At 45.9% G+C, this 19588-nt stretch overlaps 1 protein-coding gene across 1 annotated transcript in view; it reads right to left on the bottom strand.

The window, feature by feature from the left end:
• Positions 1–19588, bottom strand: part of DCTN6 (dynactin subunit 6) — a 39107-nt gene that overhangs the window by 6618 nt on the left and 12901 nt on the right. Inside the window, exons 5-6 of the mRNA XM_069743131.1 lie at positions 13436–13483; positions 5611–5753 (exon numbers count right to left, since the gene is read on the bottom strand). Of these exons, the coding sequence (XP_069599232.1) occupies positions 5611–5753; positions 13436–13483 (191 nt within the window). The remainder of the gene's footprint in view (positions 1–5610; positions 5754–13435; positions 13484–19588) is intronic.

The following is a 19588-nucleotide window of genomic DNA, read 5'->3' as shown; positions in this document are numbered from 1 at the left end:
ACTTTCGGCAGATATGCCGGATCTGGTCTGAGTACTACTCTGTCATCAAATATTTGCGTGTAAGGAGGGGAGATAGATAGGGCTTGCAAGTCACTCACCCTACGGGCTGATGTCAACGCTACCAGAAGCACTATTAAGAGTGAGTATTTTTACCGATGATTCCTGCAAAGGTTCAAATGGACCTCTAGTTAGAGCCTCTAACACCAGATTCAAATCCCACGGAGGAACCCTCTAAATTACAACTGGTCTAGACCTACTACAAGATTTTATAAAGCGGGACACCCACCTATCGGAGGCCAGATTACAATTATACAAGGCTCCTAATGCCGACACTTGTACTTTGAGCGTATTAGTTGCCAACCCTAGTTGTAAACCCGCTTGTAAAAACTCTAAAATGGTACCTACAGGAGCGTTGTCCCCCAAAGGTTGCCCCGAAAAATCCAGAAACTTTTTCCATGTTCTACCATATATTCTCGATGTGACTAGTTTTCTACTTTTCAACAAGGTGGAGACTAGCCCTGGTGAAAACCCCTGCCTACTCAGTAATGCCCTCTCAAATTCCAGGCTGCCAGATGGAAGCCCTTCACTTGAGAGTGGCATACTGGACCCTGGGTAAGCAGGTCCGGAATTTCCGGCAGAATCCATGGATCGGTTATTGACATCTGTCATAGGAGGGAAAACCAAGGTCTTTTTGGCCAAAATGGAGCAATTAAAATTACTCTCGCCTGCTCCATTCTGATCTTTCTTACCACTGCCGGAATCATCGCTATCAGTGGAAACACATAAGCAAGACTGAATTTCCATTGAATTTGAAGAGCATCCACCGCGAAAGGTTTCTCTCTTGGGTCTAACGAACAGAAACTCTCTACTTTCCTGTTGTTTAGGAAAATAAATCTATTACAGGTAAGCCCCAAGCCTGCACTATCTGTTGAAACACCCGGGGATTCAATGGCCACTCTCCCTGTCTCAGTGTCTTGCGACTTAGGTAGTCCGCTTTCGTATTCTCGACTCCCTTTATGTGGAGAGCAGAGAGGGATAGTAGGTGGAGCTCTGCTAGTTGTAGGAGGACAGACGCTGACTTCATCAGGGAAGGGGATCTCATCCCCCTTGGTGGTTGATATACGCAACCACTGCGTGATTGTCTGACATGACTCTGGTATGGTGACCCTGAAGGATAGAAAGGAAATGTTCTATAGCTCTCTCTACAGCCCATAACTCTCTTAAATTTGACGCCTGCTGTGATTCCAGTCGAGACCAAGATCCCTGAACTGAGAGAGTTCCTAAATGAGCCCCCAATCCTGTACCGCTTGCGTCTGTGGTGATGATCTGCTCTATCGGAGTTACCCACTGGCCCCCGACGCCAAATGATCTCTTACTGCCCACCATTTTAGGGAATCTGTTACATCCAATGAAAGGCGTAGCTTCCCCTCTAAATGCCCTTTTAACCACTTTTGTGCTGACAGAACCTCCCACTGTAACTGTCTTAGATGAAACTGCGCCCATCTTACTGCGGGTATACAGGACGTCAGAGAACCCAACAGTGACATTGCCTTTCTCAATGTCATTACGGGGTGTTGAATCGCTGACTCCACAAGATTTTGAATTTTGACCAGCTTGTTTTCTGGTAAGAGACAAAGCTGACGCCTGGAGTCCAGAACTAAGCCCAGAAAGTACTGAACTAGCTCCGGCGTCAACCTTGATTTGGTGAGATTTATTTTCCACCCCAACACCTCTAGCGTTGCCGTGACTTCTTTTTGTTGTGCCAGGCAGTGTGCTGCTGAGTTCCCTATTATAAGGAAGTCGTCTAGATACGGAACTATAACCACGTTCCGAGAGTGGAGGAATGACATGACCTCTGACATTAGCTTGGTGAATATTCTTGGCGCTATTGACAGGCCGAATGGGAGGGCAGCATATTGATAGTGCCTGAGACTTCCTTGGACATAAACTGCTACTCTTGGAAATTTTTGGTAGTCCCGATGGATTGGGACATGGTAGTAGGCGTCCTTTAAGTCTATAGCTGCCATGAAGCAATTTGGGAACAAGAGTTTTATCGCTGTATTCACAGACTCCATTTTGAAGGAGCAGTTTACTACCGACTGATTGAGATTTTTTAAATTGACAATGGTTGTTAGTGACCCGTCCGGTTTTCGTATAAAAAAAAAAAAAGAGGGGAATAAAAACCTTTTCCCTCCTCTTCCCCCGGGATGTCTACCAGAACTCGTTTTGAAACCAGCTCCAATACCCCTGCTTTCAAGGCTAGCTGCTCTTCCGGGGTTTTTCTTTGGGGTGTTAAAACAAAAGTCTGTCGCGGTGGATAAACAAAATCTATTTTTAGGCTGTCCTTGACAACCTTCAGAGTCCAATGACTGGGGGAGATGTTTACCCAGGCTGGGAAAAAAGATGAAAGCCTTCCCCCCCCCCATCTCTGGCCTGGCGTCATTGGGAGGGCTTTTTTGCTGATGTCGAGGGATTTTTAAACATATATCCAGAACCTTTTCTGTCTCTGGAGTCCCAATTCCTCCTATCTCCCGGGGGGCGGCCCCTACTAAATTTGCCCCTCCGAAAATAAGGTCTTCTAAAGTCCACTGGAAAGCGAGGAAAACCCTTTTTCCTATCCCCTGCTTTCTCGAAAATGTCTTCTAGTTTTTGACCAAAGAGGAAATGGCTGTCACACGGTATAGAACAAAGTCTATTCTTTGAAGGTAAGTCGCCCGGGCACCCCTTCAACCAGAGAGCACGTCTAGCCGCGTTGGATAAACTTGCTGCTCTAGCCGCCAGCCTTACGGATTCTGCCGAAGAATCTGCTATAAAGGCTGCTGCTCCTTTAGCCATAGTTACATTGGTTAAAATCTCTTCCCTTGGAGCTTTAGATTTCAATTGCTCCTCTATCCGCTGTAGCCAGACAATAAGGGAGCGTGTGACAAGTCCCCGCAATCGCCGGTTTTAAACCCCCTGCGGTCATTTCCCAGGTGTGTCTTAGGAACCTATCTGCTTTTTTGTCTAAGGGATCCTTTAACACGCCAGAGTCTTCTAAGGGAAGGGATAACTTTTTAGATGATCTAGCTACCGCACCATCGATTTTTGGAACCTTATCCCATGCCTCCGAATCTTTCTCCTCAAAGGGGTAACGTCTTTTAGAAGCCGAGGGTAGATTACCCGATTTCTCCGGCTTCCTCCATTCCTTCTCTATAAGGGCTTTTACTTTGGAGTTAACTGGAAAAAGTAAGCTTTCTCCTTTCCTCTAAACCCCCAAACATAATGTCCTGCAGGGATTTGGCCGCTTTTTCATCTTTTAGGCCCATTGAAGCTCTGACGGCTTTTACTAGCTTATCCGTGTTCTCGGTTAGAAAGCACGGATGGCCCCCAACATCGCTTTCTGAAGAGGAGCCAGAGGACCCAGAAGAGGAGGAGCAGGGAGATAATGGTTCCTCCTGACATTCCTCATCAGACTGAGAAAACTCGGAAACAGAAACCGGTTCTGGGTTTTTACTACCCTTTTTCTTAAGGGCTGCTTTTACAGAGCCTTCTACTTCTGCTCTGATTATTGCCCTAAGACTAGAGGCAAAGTCAGGGGTCTCCTCCTGGATAGTCTTTTGGATGCAATCTACACAAAGACTCTTCTGCCACTGGACTGCCAACGGAACTCTACAGAGGGCACATTCCTTATGCTTTGACTTGGAGCTAGCCTTCCTCGGCGCCTGCCAAGTAAACAGAAAATGTAGCCCATTACCACCAGGGTGACATTCACGCAGATCACTCACCACCCGCTGACCATAAAGGGTACCGGATTCTGAGGCGGACTAGGAGCACGGGGAACGTTCCTCCTGGAGGTTGAAGAGTCCTGTGACGTCCGGCTAGGACGATTGCTGCTCCTTCCACTCGAGCGGCTATCTTTCTTAGGACGTTGGTGAGCCGGTGCATCACCTGATAAGGGCTCTAGCTGCTGCTGCTGCAATGGCTGCTGTTGCTCCATATGATCCTCCATCTCTGGAAAGCTGTATGAAGTGAGCGGCGTTCTGTGCAACTCCACCCTTAATAAAGGGTAATCCGCAGTGCTCCCCACCTCTTCCGGTATCCGTTGTGCTCCTCTCCCCCTCCTGTATACCGCCGGGAAGCCTGTAATGTCTCCGGCGTTCATTCCATGGGCGCCGCCATCTTGGATCCGGCGCGCCGCTCTGACGTCACGCAGGCACACCCATTTCCGCGTGCCTTGCGCGCAACGCCAACCGCGCGCCCGGAATTTGCCAGCAGAGGGGGAGAGAGCGGTGTGGCAGACACAGAATGGCCCCAAGAGTCCAGACTGTGCTGGACCGACGCCCGCAAGAGCCCGCAGGATCTGCGAACGGCGCCGCCATCACCTGACGGCCGACATACAGGCGCCCTGCCTGCGCTTCCAGTGCCAGGACAGGAGTGGGTACGTGGAATCTTCAATCAAAATACCGCTGTGATTTCAGCACAAGGGTTCCCATCAGGACAGAAAACCCAACTGAAGCGAGGGAGAGGTACCGCCCTTTTATTTCAGTAGGTTTCCTGTCCCGACTGGGCGGATCCCTTTCTCAGGTGTGCTGTCATGGGAGACTGGAAAAATGGAAATTTAGCGAAAAGTTAAGAAATGCTGAAATTTTCAAACTGCGCTTAAATTAGAGATATGATTAACAGTTTGCTAAAAGCAACAAATCCCTTAACTAAACACCTAAAAAATAACTTATTAACTACTAAAGGAAACAAAACATTAAAACTCGCACCAAGTAAGTTTCAGTTAGTGGACAGTAGCGTGCTAGTGTTAGCGTAATCTTCCATCCTATTTATAGTGTTAATAGTCCTACCTATGTATTTATGTTATTTCATTCAGGTATGTGGATCAAGGTGCGGCCGCTAACTCTATACCACATACATTGACCCCCCCCCCCAAAAAAAAAAAAAAAAACAGTTCATTGACATGTGCTATTAAAATCTGCCCTAAGCATCCCCAACATGCTTCACCAGTACCAGTGGCGTCATCAGGGGATTGATTGGTAGTGCAGCCGGTCCAGGTTTACAGGCGGCCGCAGAGATGGGTGGGTATGGCTGCCCACATACCCTACCACTGGGTGTGGTTCAAGTTGTAAAATGAGACCTGTTTGATTCACAGAGGCCTTCTTACCTCCTCACACAGACTATGTGATGTCTCCAGACTAAGCCGGTATACTGGATGCTATAGAGCATGAGTGTCCTAGACTGTCACTAAAGTTCTGTGATTGGAACAGCCTAGGTAGCAACTGTTCTTGTGATACCTCATCCCGCTCCCAAGTGAGTTGCATTGCCACAGTGCTATATAACATGATGACTGCAATATACAGAGGATAAAAACTTTGATGGAAGTGTTTCTTTAAAGGAAAAGGATAAATAATAAGTCACTGAATGGTATCATACGTGCCTAAATATCCTATTGTGGATTGTATGGAAGTAAACCACTGACACGGAATAGAGAAGATTTGAATTGCAAGTAAGCCTTATATTGACGTAATAGAGTGACTCGCCATCAAGTCTGAGCAACTGGCCATAGATTGTATAGTCACTAAAATATGATTCTTTGGTGATTGTATTGGAAAGCATAACTGTACCAACCTGTGGTCGCTCTGTCTGTACTCTACGTAGACAATCAGATCCATATATGACTGTATTCTCAGGAATAAGCTCACATGTGTCCACCTGACAGCAAGCACCAATGATGCAGCCACTGGTTAGGATGACATTTCTTCCTACATAAGCTAAGAAAGAAGAAGCAGGTGGCTTACAAACTGACCAGGTCACCAATAAGTATCACATTTACATACATTATTACTTTACCTTTCCAATAAAATGACAGGTTTACACATGAGACAAGGACAAATTACCATAAGAAAATTAATTTACAGGTACTTCAAATCATAATAATAAATAAATAAAAAGTATGACTCTTCCCATCACATATGTGGGGCACTGCTAGGATGCCTACCCATCCCAAAAACTGGGGCTCTGAAATCCCTGTGTAAATAAGGTGGTGGTAGATCATGCGTATTATCGCGCCATTCACTCTTTATGGGACCACTGGTGATAGTGGACAGCATTTGGCTTGTCTTCAGTATCCCCATTAGGATGACTGGACAGAAAGTCTACATGATCAACCACCACACCACTCAGTCTTCATAGCCCCAGGTCTCAGGATTGCTGGGGATCTCAGTGGTTGGACCCCAGCGACAGGGAAGTTATTCCTTATCTTATGGATAGGGGATAACTTCTAAACGGAGTACGACCCCTTTAAACCAATATCTAATGGCGGGTGAGTTTCCAAATGCAGAGATCCACAACATAGTAACATAGTAACATAGTTAGTAAGGCCGAAAAAAGACATTTGTCCATCCAGTTCAGCCTATATTCCATCATAATAAATACCCAGATCTACGTCCTTCTACAGAACCTAATAATTGTATGATACAATATTGTTCTGCTCCAGGAAGACATCCAGGCCTCTCTTGAACCCCTCGACTGAGTTCGCCATCACCACCTCCTCAGGCAAGCAATTCCAGATTCTCACTGCCCTAACAGTAAAGAATCCTCTTCTATGTTGGTGGAAAAACCTTCTCTCCTCCAGACGCAAAGAATGCCCCCTTGTGCCCGTCACCTTCCTTGGTATAAACAGATCCTCAGCGAGATATTTGTATTGTCCCCTTATATACTTATACATGGTTATTAGATCGCCCCTCAGTCGTCTTTTTTCTAGACTAAATAATCCTAATTTCGCTAATCTATCTGGGTATTGTAGTTCTCCCATCCCCTTTATTAATTTTGTTGCCCTCCTTTGTACTCTCTCTAGTTCCATTATATCCTTCCTGAGCACCGGTGCCCAAAACTGGACACAGTACTCCATGTGCGGTCTAACTAGGGATTTGTACAGAGGCAGTATAATGCTCTCATCATGTGTATCCAGACCTCTTTTAATGCACCCCATGATCCTGTTTGCCTTGGCAGCTGCTGCCTGGCACTGGCTGCTCCAGGTAAGTTTATCATTAACTAGGATCCCCAAGTCCTTCTCCCTGTCAGATTTACCCAGTGGTTTCCCGTTCAGTGTGTAATGGTGATATTGATTCCCTCTTCCCATGTGTATAACCTTACATTTATCATTGTTAAACCTCATCTGCCACCTTTCAGCCCAAGTTTCCAACTTATCCAGATCCATCTGTAGCAGAATACTATCTTCTCTTGTATTAACTGCTTTACAGTTTTGTATCATCTGCAAATATCGATATTTTACTGTGTAAACCTTCTACCAGATCATTAATGAATATGTTGAAGAGAACAGGTCCCAATACTGACCCCTGCGGTACCCCACTGGTCACAGCGACCCAGTTAGAGACTATACCATTTATAACCACCCTCTGCTTTCTATCACTAAGCCAGTTACTAACCCATTTACACACATTTTCCCCCAGACCAAGCATTCTCATTTTGTGTACCAACCTCTTGTGCGGCACGGTATCAAACGCTTTGGAAAAATCGAGATATATCACGTCCAATGACTCACCGTGGTCCAGTCTATAGCTTACCTCTTCATAAAAACTGATTAGATTGGTTTGACAGGAGCGATTTCTCATAAACCCATGCTGATATGGAGATAAACAGTTATTCTCATTGAGATAATCCAGAATAACATCCCTCAGAAACCCTTCAAATATTTTACCAACAATAGAGGTTAGACTTACTGGCCTATAATTTCCAGGTTCACTTTTAGAGCCCTTTTTGAATATTGGCACCACATTTGCTATGCGCCAGTCCTGCGGAACAGACCCTGTCGCTATAGAGTCACTAAAAATAAGAAATAATGGTTTATCTATTACATTACTTAGTTCTCTTAGTACTCGTGGGTGTATGCCATCCGGACCCGGAGATTTATCTATTTTAATCTTATTTAGCCGGTTCCGCACCTCTTCTTGGGTTAGATTGGTGACCCTTAATATAGGGTTTTCATTGTTTCTTGGGATTTCACCTAGCATTTCATTTTCCACCGTGAATACCGTGGAGAAGAAGGTGTTTAATATGTTAGCTTTTTCCTCGTCATCTACAACCATTCTTTCCTCACTATTTTTTAAGGGGCCTACATTTTCAGTTTTTATTCTTTTACTATTGATATAGTTGAAGAACAGTTTGGGATTAGTTTTACTCTCCTTAGCAATGTGCTTCTCTGTTTCCTTTTTGGCAGCTTTAATTAGTTTTTTAGATAAAGTATTTTTCTCCCTATAGTTTTTTAGAGCTTCAATGGTGCCATCCTGCTTTAGTAGTGCAAATGCTTTCTTTTTACTGTTAATTGCCTGTCTTACTTCTTTGTTTAGCCACATTGGGTTTTTCCTATTTCTAGTCCTTTTATTCCCACAAGGTATAAACCGCTTACACTGCCTATTTAGGATGTTCTTAAACATTTCCCATTTATTATCTGTATTCTCATTTCTGAGGATATTGTCCCAGTCTACCAGATTAAGGGCATCTCTAAGCTGTTCAAACTTTGCCTTCCTAAAGTTCAATGTTTTTGTGACTCCCTGACAAGTCCCCCTAGTGAAAGACAGGTGAAACTGCACAATATTGTGGTCGCTATTTCCTAAATGCCCAACCACCTGCAGATTTGTTATTCTGTCAGGTCTATTAGATAGTATTAGGTCTAAAAGTGCTGCTCCTCTGGTTGGATTCTGCACCAATTGTGAAAGATAATTTTTCTTGGTTATTAGCAGAAACCTGTTGCCTTTATGGGTTTCACAGGTTTCTGTTTCCCAGTTAATATCCGGGTAGTTAAAGTCCCCCATAACCAGGACCTCATTATGGGTTGCAGCTTCATCTATCTGCTTTAGAAGTAGACTTTCCATGCTTTCTGTTATATTTGGGGGTTTGTAACAGACCCCAATGAGAATTTTGTTACCATTTTTCCCTCCATGAATTTCAACCCATATGGACTCAACATCCTCATTCTCTTCGCTAATATCCTCCCTTAAAGTGGACTTTAGACAAGACTTTACATAGAGACAAACCCCTCCTCCTCTCCGATTTTTACGATCCTTTCTAAACAGACTGTAACCCTGTAAGTTAACAGACTGTAACCCTGTAAGTTAACTGCCCAGTCATAGCTTTCATCTAACCATGTCTCGGTTATTCCCACTATGTCAAAGTTACCTGTAGATATTTCTGCTTCTAGTTCTTCCATCTTGTTTGTCAGGCTTCTGGCGTTTGCGAGCATGCAGTTTAGAGGATTTTGTTTTGTTCCAATCTCCTCACTGTGGATTGTTTTAGAAATGTTCTTACCTCCCTTCTGAGTATGTTTTCCTGGGTCGTCTTTGTTCGAGTCTAATGTTTTTCTTCCCGTCCCCTCTTCTTCTAGTTTAACGCCCTCCTGATGAGTGTAGCGAGTCTTCTGGCGAATGTGTGTTTCCCAGGTTTGTTGAGGTGTAGTCCGTCTCTGGCGAGGAGTCCATCATACCAGTAATTCACACCGTGGTCCAGGAATCCAAATCCTTGTTGTCTGCACCATCGTCTTAGCCAGTTGTTTGCATCAAGGATCCTGTTCCATCTCCTGGTGCCATGCCCGTCTACTGGAAGGATAGAAGAAAAAACTACCTGTGCATCCAGTTCCTTTACTTTCTTCCCCAACTCTTCAAAGTCCTTGCAGATTGTCGGTAGGTCCTTCCTTGCCGTGTCATTGGTGCCAACATGTATCAGAAGAAATGGGTGGACGTCCTTGGAGCTGAAGAGCTTTGGGATCCTATCGGTCACATCCTTGATCATCGCACCTGGAAGGCAGCATACTTCTCTTGCAGTTATGTCCGGTCTGCAGATGGCTGCTTCGGTGCCTCTCAGTAGTGAGTCTCCCACCACCACCACTCTTCGTTGCTTCTTGGCTGTACTTTTTGCTGTCACTTGTTGCTGTGTGCCCTTTTCTTTTTTGCTTGCTGGTATTGCTTCATTCTTAGGTGTGCCATCTTCATCCTCTACAAAGATTTGATATCGGTTCTTCAGTTGTGTGGTTGGTGATTTCTCCATGGTCTTCTTGCTTCTTTTGGTCACATGCTTCCACTCATCTGCTTTTGGAGGTTCTCTGACACTTTTTGCACCTTCTGTGACCAGTAGAGATGCTTCTGTTCTGTCTAGAAAGTCTTCATTCTCTTGATGAGTTTCAAAGTTGCTATTCTTTCTTCCAGACCCCGCACCTTTTCTTCTAAAAGGGCCACTAGTCTACACTTCTGACAGGTGAAATTGGATTCTTCTTCTGGTCGATCTGTGAACATGTAGCACATGCTGCAGCTCACCATGTAGGTTGTCACATCTGCCATGTTGCTCCTAGATCCTGCTGACTTGCTGTGTGTTTTCCTTCTTGTGTAATCTACTCAGCCAAGCTCTCTTGCAATAATGTCCTACAGGCAAAAATTCGCAAATTAGCCTCCTGAAGCTTGAATCCCTGGTTTGGTGATGCTTTCGAAGCAGCTGGTCCCGGCTGTACCCAACGATCTTCTAGCTTAGGGAGACTTCGCTTCTCCCAGAAGGCACCTGGAATATGCAAATTAGCCTCCTGAAGCTTGAATCCCTGGTTTGGTGATGCTTTCGAAGCAGCTGGTCCCGGCTGTACCCAACGATCTTCTAGCTTAGGGAGACTTCGCTTCTCCCAGAAGGCACCTGGAATATGCAAATTAGCCTCCTGAAGCTTGAATCCCTGGTTTGGTGATGCTTTCCAAGCAGCTGGTCCCGGCTGTACCCAACGATCTTCTAGCTTAGGGAGACTTCGCTTCTCCCAGAAGGCACCTGGAATATGCAAATTAGCCTCCTGAAGCTTGAATCCCTGGTTTGGTGATGCTTTCCAAGCAGCTGGTCCCAGCTGTACCCAACGATCTTCTAGCTTAGGGAGACTTCGCTTCTCCCAGAAGGCACCTGGAATATGCAAATTAGCCTCCTGAAGCTTGAATCCCTGGTTTGGTGATGCTTTCGAAGCAGCTGGTCCCGGCTGTACCCAACGATCTTCTAGCTTAGGGAGACTTCGCTTCTCCCAGAAGGCACCTGGAATATGCAAATTAGCCTCCTGAAGCTTGAATCCCTGGTTTGGTGATGCTTTCCAAGCAGCTGGTCCCGGCTGTACCCAACGATCTTCTAGCTTAGGGAGACTTCGCTTCTCCCAGAAGGCACCTGGAATATGCAAATTAGCCTCCTGAAGCTTGAATCCCTGGTTTGGTGATGCTTTCGAAGCAGCTGGTCCCGGCTGTACCCAACGATCTTCTAGCTTAGGGAGACTTCGCTTCTCCCAGAAGGCACCTGGAATATGCAAATTAGCCTCCTGAAGCTTGAATCCCTGGTTTGGTGATGCTTTCCAAGCAGCTGGTCCCGGCTGTACCCAACGATCTTCTAGCTTAGGGAGACTTCGCTTCTCCCAGAAGGCACCTGGAATATGCAAATTAGCCTCCTGAAGCTTGAATCCCTGGTTTGGTGATGCTTTCGAAGCAGCTGGTCCCGGCTGTACCCAACGATCTTCTAGCTTAGGGAGACTTCGCTTCTCCCAGAAGGCACCTGGAATATGCAAATTAGCCTCCTGAAGCTTGAATCCCTGGTTTGGTGATGCTTTCCAAGCAGCTGGTCCCGGCTGTACCCAACGATCTTCTAGCTTAGGGAGACTTCGCTTCTCCCAGAAGGCACCTGGAATATGCAAATTAGCCTCCTGAAGCTTGAATCCCTGGTTTGGTGATGCTTTCGAAGCAGCTGGTCCCGGCTGTACCCAACGATCTTCTAGCTTAGGGAGACTTCGCTTCTCCCAGAAGGCACCTGGAATATGCAAATTAGCCTCCTGAAGCTTGAATCCCTGGTTTGGTGATGCTTTCCAAGCAGCTGGTCCCGGCTGTACCCAACGATCTTCTAGCTTAGGGAGACTTCGCTTCTCCCAGAAGGCACCTGGAATATGCAAATTAGCCTCCTGAAGCTTGAATCCCTGGTTTGGTGATGCTTTCGAAGCAGCTGGTCCCGGCTGTACCCAACGATCTTCTAGCTTAGGGAGACTTCGCTTCTCCCAGAAGGCACCTGGAATATGCAAATTAGCCTCCTGAAGCTTGAATCCCTGGTTTGGTGATGCTTTCCAAGCAGCTGGTCCCGGCTGTACCCAACGATCTTCTAGCTTAGGGAGACTTCGCTTCTCCCAGAAGGCACCTGGAATATGCAAATTAGCCTCCTGAAGCTTGAATCCCTGGTTTGGTGATGCTTTCGAAGCAGCTGGTCCCGGCTGTACCCAACGATCTTCTAGCTTAGGGAGACTTCGCTTCTCCCAGAAGGCACCTGGAATATGCAAATTAGCCTCCTGAAGCTTGAATCCCTGGTTTGGTGATGCTTTCCAAGCAGCTGGTCCCGGCTGTACCCAACGATCTTCTAGCTTAGGGAGACTTCGCTTCTCCCAGAAGGCACCTGGAATATGCAAATTAGCCTCCTGAAGCTTGAATCCCTGGTTTGGTGATGCTTTCGAAGCAGCTGGTCCCGGCTGTACCCAACGATCTTCTAGCTTAGGGAGACTTCGCTTCTCCCAGAAGGCACCTGGAATATGCAAATTAGCCTCCTGAAGCTTGAATCCCTGGTTTGGTGATGCTTTCCAAGCAGCTGGTCCCGGCTGTACCCAACGATCTTCTAGCTTAGGGAGACTTCGCTTCTCCCAGAAGGCACCTGGAATATGCAAATTAGCCTCCTGAAGCTTGAATCCCTGGTTTGGTGATGCTTTCGAAGCAGCTGGTCCCGGCTGTACCCAACGATCTTCTAGCTTAGGGAGACTTCGCTTCTCCCAGAAGGCACCTGGAATATGCAAATTAGCCTCCTGAAGCTTGAATCCCTGGTTTGGTGATGCTTTCCAAGCAGCTGGTCCCGGCTGTACCCAACGATCTTCTAGCTTAGGGAGACTTCGCTTCTCCCAGAAGGCACCTGGAATATGCAAATTAGCCTCCTGAAGCTTGAATCCCTGGTTTGGTGATGCTTTCGAAGCAGCTGGTCCCGGCTGTACCCAACGATCTTCTAGCTTAGGGAGACTTCGCTTCTCCCAGAAGGCACCTGGAATATGCAAATTAGCCTCCTGAAGCTTGAATCCCTGGTACAACAATATGCCAGACATTCTACTGAATTGAAAAATGTAATATCAGATTTTTTAAAAATCCTCTCAATTTCCAATCTGTAAAAAGTATCACTGATACGTATCAGGTTCACTATATTGGCAGTGCCAACAGAAAATTAAAGAGAGGAACACCTTCTAAACATCACAAGATATTTAGGAGCAGTGGAGCCATATCATGGCAGTAGTTATCTGTTGGTTGCTCCTACTGATCCCCTCCCCCACCGCATGTCATCAGGGAAGAATGGCGACACCACCATGTACGTTGGGTTGTCAGTGTGTTGTGCCGTCATTTGTGTAAAATCCTACCTTTGGATTCAATAACATTGTTATCTCCCATCTTCATTGCTTGAGAGTCTAGATATTGGCATTAAGGTCTTTTATATGCATTCTCAAAAAAAAAAAAAAAAACCTAGAAAAATATAAACGCACATCTGTGTACACAACTAATACAAAATGAAATCCAGGGAGAGTAGGCTAAAGGCACATGGAAAATATATTTACATATACAACACATTATAGAAGACAGCTTTTTTCTGGCATAAAAGCTTTGATGAATCGGCCCGACTGGTACATACCGATATAGGAAATGACAATTGATGCATTATTAAAGGAATTAATAACATTTCCCACTTTTCCAATTTTTGAATCAATTTTTTTGTAGGACATTAAAAGGGTTAAAAGTTAACCAACAATTTCTCATTTTTTCAGCAAAATTTACAAAACCATTTTTGTTTTTTAGGGACAACACATTTGAAGTGATTTTGAGGGGTCTATATGTCAGAAAATATCCAAAAGTGACACCATTCTAAAAACTGCACCATTCAAGAAGTTTATTAACACTTCAGTTGCTTCACAAGAATTTTTAGAATGTGGAAGGAAAAAGTGAATATTTTTTTTTTCCACAAACATTTTACTTCGCAAGGGAAACAGGAAAAAATGGACCCCAAAATTTGTTGTGTAGTGATGAGCGAGTATACTCTGTGCTTGAGATTTCCCGAGCATGCACGGGTGTCATCCGAGTATTTTTTTAGTCTCAGAGATTTAGTTTTCATCGCCTGAGCAGCATGATTTAGAGCTATTAGCCAGCTTGATTACATGTGGGGATTCCCTAGCAACCAGGTAACCCCCACATGTACTTATGCTGGCTAACAGATGTAAATCATTCAGCTGCCGCGATGAAAACGAAATCTCCGAGCACTAAAAAATACTCGGAGGACCCCCGAGCGTGCTCGAGAAATCTCCAGTAACGAGTATACTCGCTCATCACTATTGTTGTGTAATTTCTCTTGAGCATGCAGAAACCCCTTATGTGGGTACATTCCTGGGGAGCAGGGCTTGGAAGATAAGGAGCATCATTTGACTTTTTGATTGTAAAATTTGCTGGAATAATGAGCGGATGCCATGCCGCGTTTGGAGAGCCCCTGATGAACATGATGTAGCAAGTTTGCTAGCTCTGATGGTCCAGATGTCATTAAGACAATGATCGGCGCCTTGTGATGTGGCAGGAGCAATGCGGGAACAGCTCCTGCACCGAGTAACGGGTGTCAGCTGTCAGAATCAGCTGACATCCGGCGACGATAGCCTTACATCATAGGTCAGTAAGTACTAACTGACCATGACGTATGGATACGTAAAATGTTTGGAAGGGGTTAAAGGGGTTGTCCAGTGTAAACTGATAACATCTTCTAAATCCCCCCCCAGCACTATGAGGATTCGCCAGTTTCTGAGTCTGAGACAGGCAGCTACATATGCGTTATACAAACTCCTGGCCAGGTTCCATCTAGTGGGTGCGACCTTGCTCCATATACTGGAGTGGCTCCATACTAGATCAGCTTTGGCCAGGAGTATGCATACATCACCACCGTTCCCAGCTCAGAAATTGGCGAATCTTCGCAGAGGATACTGCATCCGCTGGGGAGATTCAGAAGTCTGCAGTCATAGAGTGATTTCAGACTTTTCATTTTAGACAGGATAACCACATTAAGTATTCATTTTTTTGAAAGATGGGGCAATGCAATGTCGGAGGCCAAAAAAAAGGTAATTCCGGCATTTTTCTTTTTTCTCTCATTACGCAGATTACCGAACGGATTCATTTATTTAAAATTTTGATAGATTTGACTTATAAACGTAGCAATGCCAAATTAGTTTTTTTTTTTTTAATAGCTTTATTAAATTGGGCAATTTTCTCTATATATAAAGTCACGATCTCTAAACGCTGATGTTCACAGAAGGATTGTAATGACAGGCATAGGGTGGGCTGTCAATAGACCCTCAGCTGTCATGACAGTCCATCACATGACATCATGACAGACCACTATGAGGTCAGGGGCATGACGATGGGTGTGTGAAATCAAGTGCCCCTCTGCCGGCGTGTGTTAAATGCCGCTGTCAGAGATTGATCCAATTCAGATATAATTTTGGGGGTTTTAGTTTTTTTTTGTGTGGTAAAAACGACCTGTGAATTTTTAATTTTTTTTTAAATATTCGTAATGTAGGAACATGAGGGTGATTCATGTATATTTTAGCTGAAGGAAGTCTAATATTAGCGAGAAATTTGGATGAAGTGCATCTGGACTATTAGGAAGACAGAAAGATGAAAATCTTTTCCACACTTTACTATAGATCGCATTAGTAACAGGCTTCTTGTATCCTTGTAAGGTAGAGATTACCGCATCCGACAGTCCTCTAGAAATCAGGACCTGGGCTTCAGTAACCAAGATGCTAGATTCAAGCTTTGGGGGTTTTGATGTTGAAAGGGTCCCTGAAGGAGAAGATCGGCATCTATCTGCAGGAGGACTGGTCCATCTGTCTGTAGTTCGACGATGAGATTGTACCAGCTTCTTTTCGGCCATACCGGACCACTAGTATGGTCGGAACTCGATCCTCTTGGATTTTCACCAGTATTGGAATTGGCGGCAAAGCGTAGGCTAATTGGAAATTCCATGGCTGGACAATGGCATCCACTCCTCTGGCATGGAAAAAAAGGTTTGGACCTGCGCATTTTGGTTTGAGGCAAATAAATCGATTTCTGGTAGACCCCCATCTGTCTACCAGCATTTTGAAGACTCTTTTGTTCAGGCTCCATTCCCCTGGTTGGATGTCCTGGCGACTCAGGAAATCTGCCTGCAGGTTGGAAGACTCCTTCAAATGGACGGCTGTCAGAGAGAGAAGGGGTTTTTCGGCCCAACAGAAAATTCGATTTGAGATGCTCCCTAGGCTGTTGAATTTTGAGCTCCCCTGATGTCTGAGGTGAGAAACTGTAGTCGTGTTGTCCGAATAAACTTTGACGTGACTTCCTGATAGTAGAACGCCTGCGGCCAGAAGAGTTTCCTCCACTGCCTTCAACTCCCTGAAGTTGGAGGACCTGGCGCTCGTTGCCTGATTCCAGAGTCCCTGGAACGGAGTTTGCAATATCACAGCCCCCCAGCCTCGTTTGCTGGCATTGGTAGTAATGGTCACCAGGGGAGATTGTGACCAGTTCACGCCCGTGCGGATATTTTTGGTGTTTAACCACCACGCCAGGGATGCCTTCACACGCTCCCGAGTGTGCACTCTTGTTTAGAGAGCCAGGGTTCCCGTCCCAGTTTGCGAGGATGTGGGCTTGAAAGATTCTGGAATGGGCCTGTGCCCAGGACACTGATTGAATGCAGGCAGTCATGGAGCCTAGAACTGACATGCCTTTCCGAAGAGTCGGGGATCTCTCTTCTCTGAAATCTGTAATTTTCCTCATTACAGCCCGGCGATGATCCTCCGAGAGAAAAGATTTTTGTTTTACAGAGTCTAACAGAACCCCCAGAAACCTCCTTGACTTCGAAGGTTGGAGCTGGGATTTCTTTAGATTTGGGAGCCACCCTAGGGTTCTTAGAATATTGAAAGTCTTTGAAACATGATCGCTGAGAGTCTGGGCCGAGTGAGCTATGACTAGCAGATCGTCCAGGTAAGGAACAATACAGACTCCCTGTCTGCGGATATATGATACCGCCTCTGCCATTATCCTGGAGAATACTCTCGGCGCTGAAGAAATGCCGAAAGGAAGTACATTGAACTGGAAATGTTTTACTTGCTGGTTGTACTGTACTGTAAACCTGAGATATTTCTTGTACCGGGGGTGAATCGGCACGTAGAAACATGCATCTTTTACGTCGATGGTTGCCACATAAAAATGCAGACCTATCAGGGGAATAGCGGACTTCACCGATTCCATTTTGAATCTGCGGTATTGAATGTGACGATTTAGATCTCTTAGAGACGAGAGTAATGGACCGAACCCCATTCGTCGGGGGGTACCGGGGAAATTGCATTTGATTTTAAGAGATCTCCGAGGCCTGTCATCATCATTGCATGTGCTCCCTTTGATGTTGGGGAGGTAACTCTCAGACTCTGAGGGGGGAAGATATGAATTCTATGAGGAGGCCCTCTTGAATGACATTGAGGACCCACTGACAGTTGGTAATGGCCCACCAATGGTGGATAAAATTTGCGAGCCCCCCCCCCCCACCGGGACGGAGTCATTGTTTGTCCTGCTGGGGCCGCTGCTGCTGGGGAATAAGGATATTTTTTCCTTTGCCCTTGGCATAGCTCCATCTCCAGGTTTACCCTTTACCTCTTGTCTGAGAGGTATTTGATTGGGAGGCACGAAAAAAAACGTTTTCTGATAGGTTTTTGCTCTGGAAGGGCCTTTTTTTCTATCTGTGGCCTTTTCCAGAATTTCATCTAAAGCGGGACCAAAAAGATAACCACCCTTAAAGGGAATTGAGCATAGTTTCATTTTCGAAGTTACGTCACCGCTCCATATCTGGAGCCAGAGGGCTCTTCGGGCAGAATTAGACTGGACTAAGGCTCTGGCAGCTATTCTAATTGACTCCAAGGAGGCGTCAGCCAGAAAAGCAGTAGCCCTTTGGAGCATGGGAAGAGAGTCCAGTAGGTCCCCTCTTGACGTACCCTGGGAGATATGATTTTCCAGCTCATCCATCCAACGGGAGAAAGCTCTGGCAACACAGGTGGCGGCAATATTAGATTTTCCCATGACTTTTTCAATAAGCTTTCCATTTTCCAATCCAACGGATCTCTCAGCTGTGAGGAGTCCTCAAAGGGGAGCGAGGTTTTTTTCACTACCCTCGCCACCTGTATGTCTACTTTAGGTATATCCCATGAAGGAGAACCCGCTTCTAAGGGAAACTGGTGTTTCATTTCAGAGGGAGTGGTTAGGTGTTTCTCTGGGAGCTCCCACTCTTGAGATATTAAATCTAGAATGTTCCTATGCACCGGGAACCCCAAATGTCTTTCCGATTTCAATCCTCCAAACATTTCATCCTGTATAGACTGAGGAACAGATTCCTCCTGTAACCCCATTGTGATACGTAAAGCAGTTACCAGCTCTTCAATATAATCAGAGGAGAAAAGATACTTTCTCGTCTCCGCAAATTTAGACGTGGAAGATTCAACCCATCTCTCCGAGGAAGAGGAACATGAGTGGTCAGACTCAGAATTTTCAATTAGCATTTTCCTTTTTTTAGAAGGAGATGGACCTGGCAGAGGAGGGGGAGGAGGATTGAAGGCAGCGGGAGAGGATTGCACCTCATGCTTAACTAGGGCACAGATCTCATCAAGGAGGGAGGGCTGTTCAGCTCTGACAACTTTATCCGTGCACACCTGACAAAGCTTTTTCTCCCACAGAGAGGGAAGCTTCAGATTGCGCATTGTGCAGACTTTTTGGCCGGGATTTTCTGGGCAGACTTTTCTCCCTGCAAGAGAGGGAGAGTGGTGTAAGAAAAGGGTGGCCACTGCTAACCCTTGGCCACGGACCCATCCCACACTAACTTACTGGAGCAGTGGCAGCGCTGGGCTCTGCAGATGCAGGACAGGAAGCACCATCCATACTGACAGGGATCAGCCTTACCTGGAGGTGTCTTCAGGCAGGTTTATATAGAAATAAATCCTGCCCCCAGCGCAGATGACCAGATTCCCCTCCTCCTCCCTGGGTCCGAGAGCAGGCCTCAACGTGGAACGGCGTGCTCTCCGCAGCGTCTGAGGTCCGGAGGCCGCAGGAGGCCGAAAATCCGGAAGTGAATGCGCTCCAGCAAGTGGAACGCAAGGACCGGAAGTAACGTGCAAGCAGCAATTACGTCACTTCCGGGACACCGAACTCTGTGGTAGAGGGAGGAGGAAAGCAGGTGAGCTCAAGGAGGCCACCGCTGGAGATCACTGGCCCGCTTTACTCCCCATGTAGGCACGGGTGGGTCAGGAAAGGTCCCGAATCACAGGGAGACGGGAGCAGAATGACGAGGAGGAAGGCAGAGCCCATGACTACCACTACCCGGCAGAAAAAAAAAAAAAAAAGAAAAAAAAAAAATCAGGTACACTGCAGTCGCCAGCCACGCAGCATACGAAAACCTCTCCATGCCCCATGGGGACAGGAAAGACACTGGCGAATGGGAGGTAGGAGAGGCCTTTTAACCT

The sequence above is a fragment of the Ranitomeya imitator genome, chromosome 1 (assembly GCF_032444005.1).
Source record: "Ranitomeya imitator isolate aRanImi1 chromosome 1, aRanImi1.pri, whole genome shotgun sequence".
NCBI classification, from domain to species: domain Eukaryota; kingdom Metazoa; phylum Chordata; class Amphibia; order Anura; family Dendrobatidae; genus Ranitomeya; species Ranitomeya imitator.
Note: the sequence above shows the minus strand (reverse complement) of the source record. Positions and strands in the feature narration are given on the sequence as shown.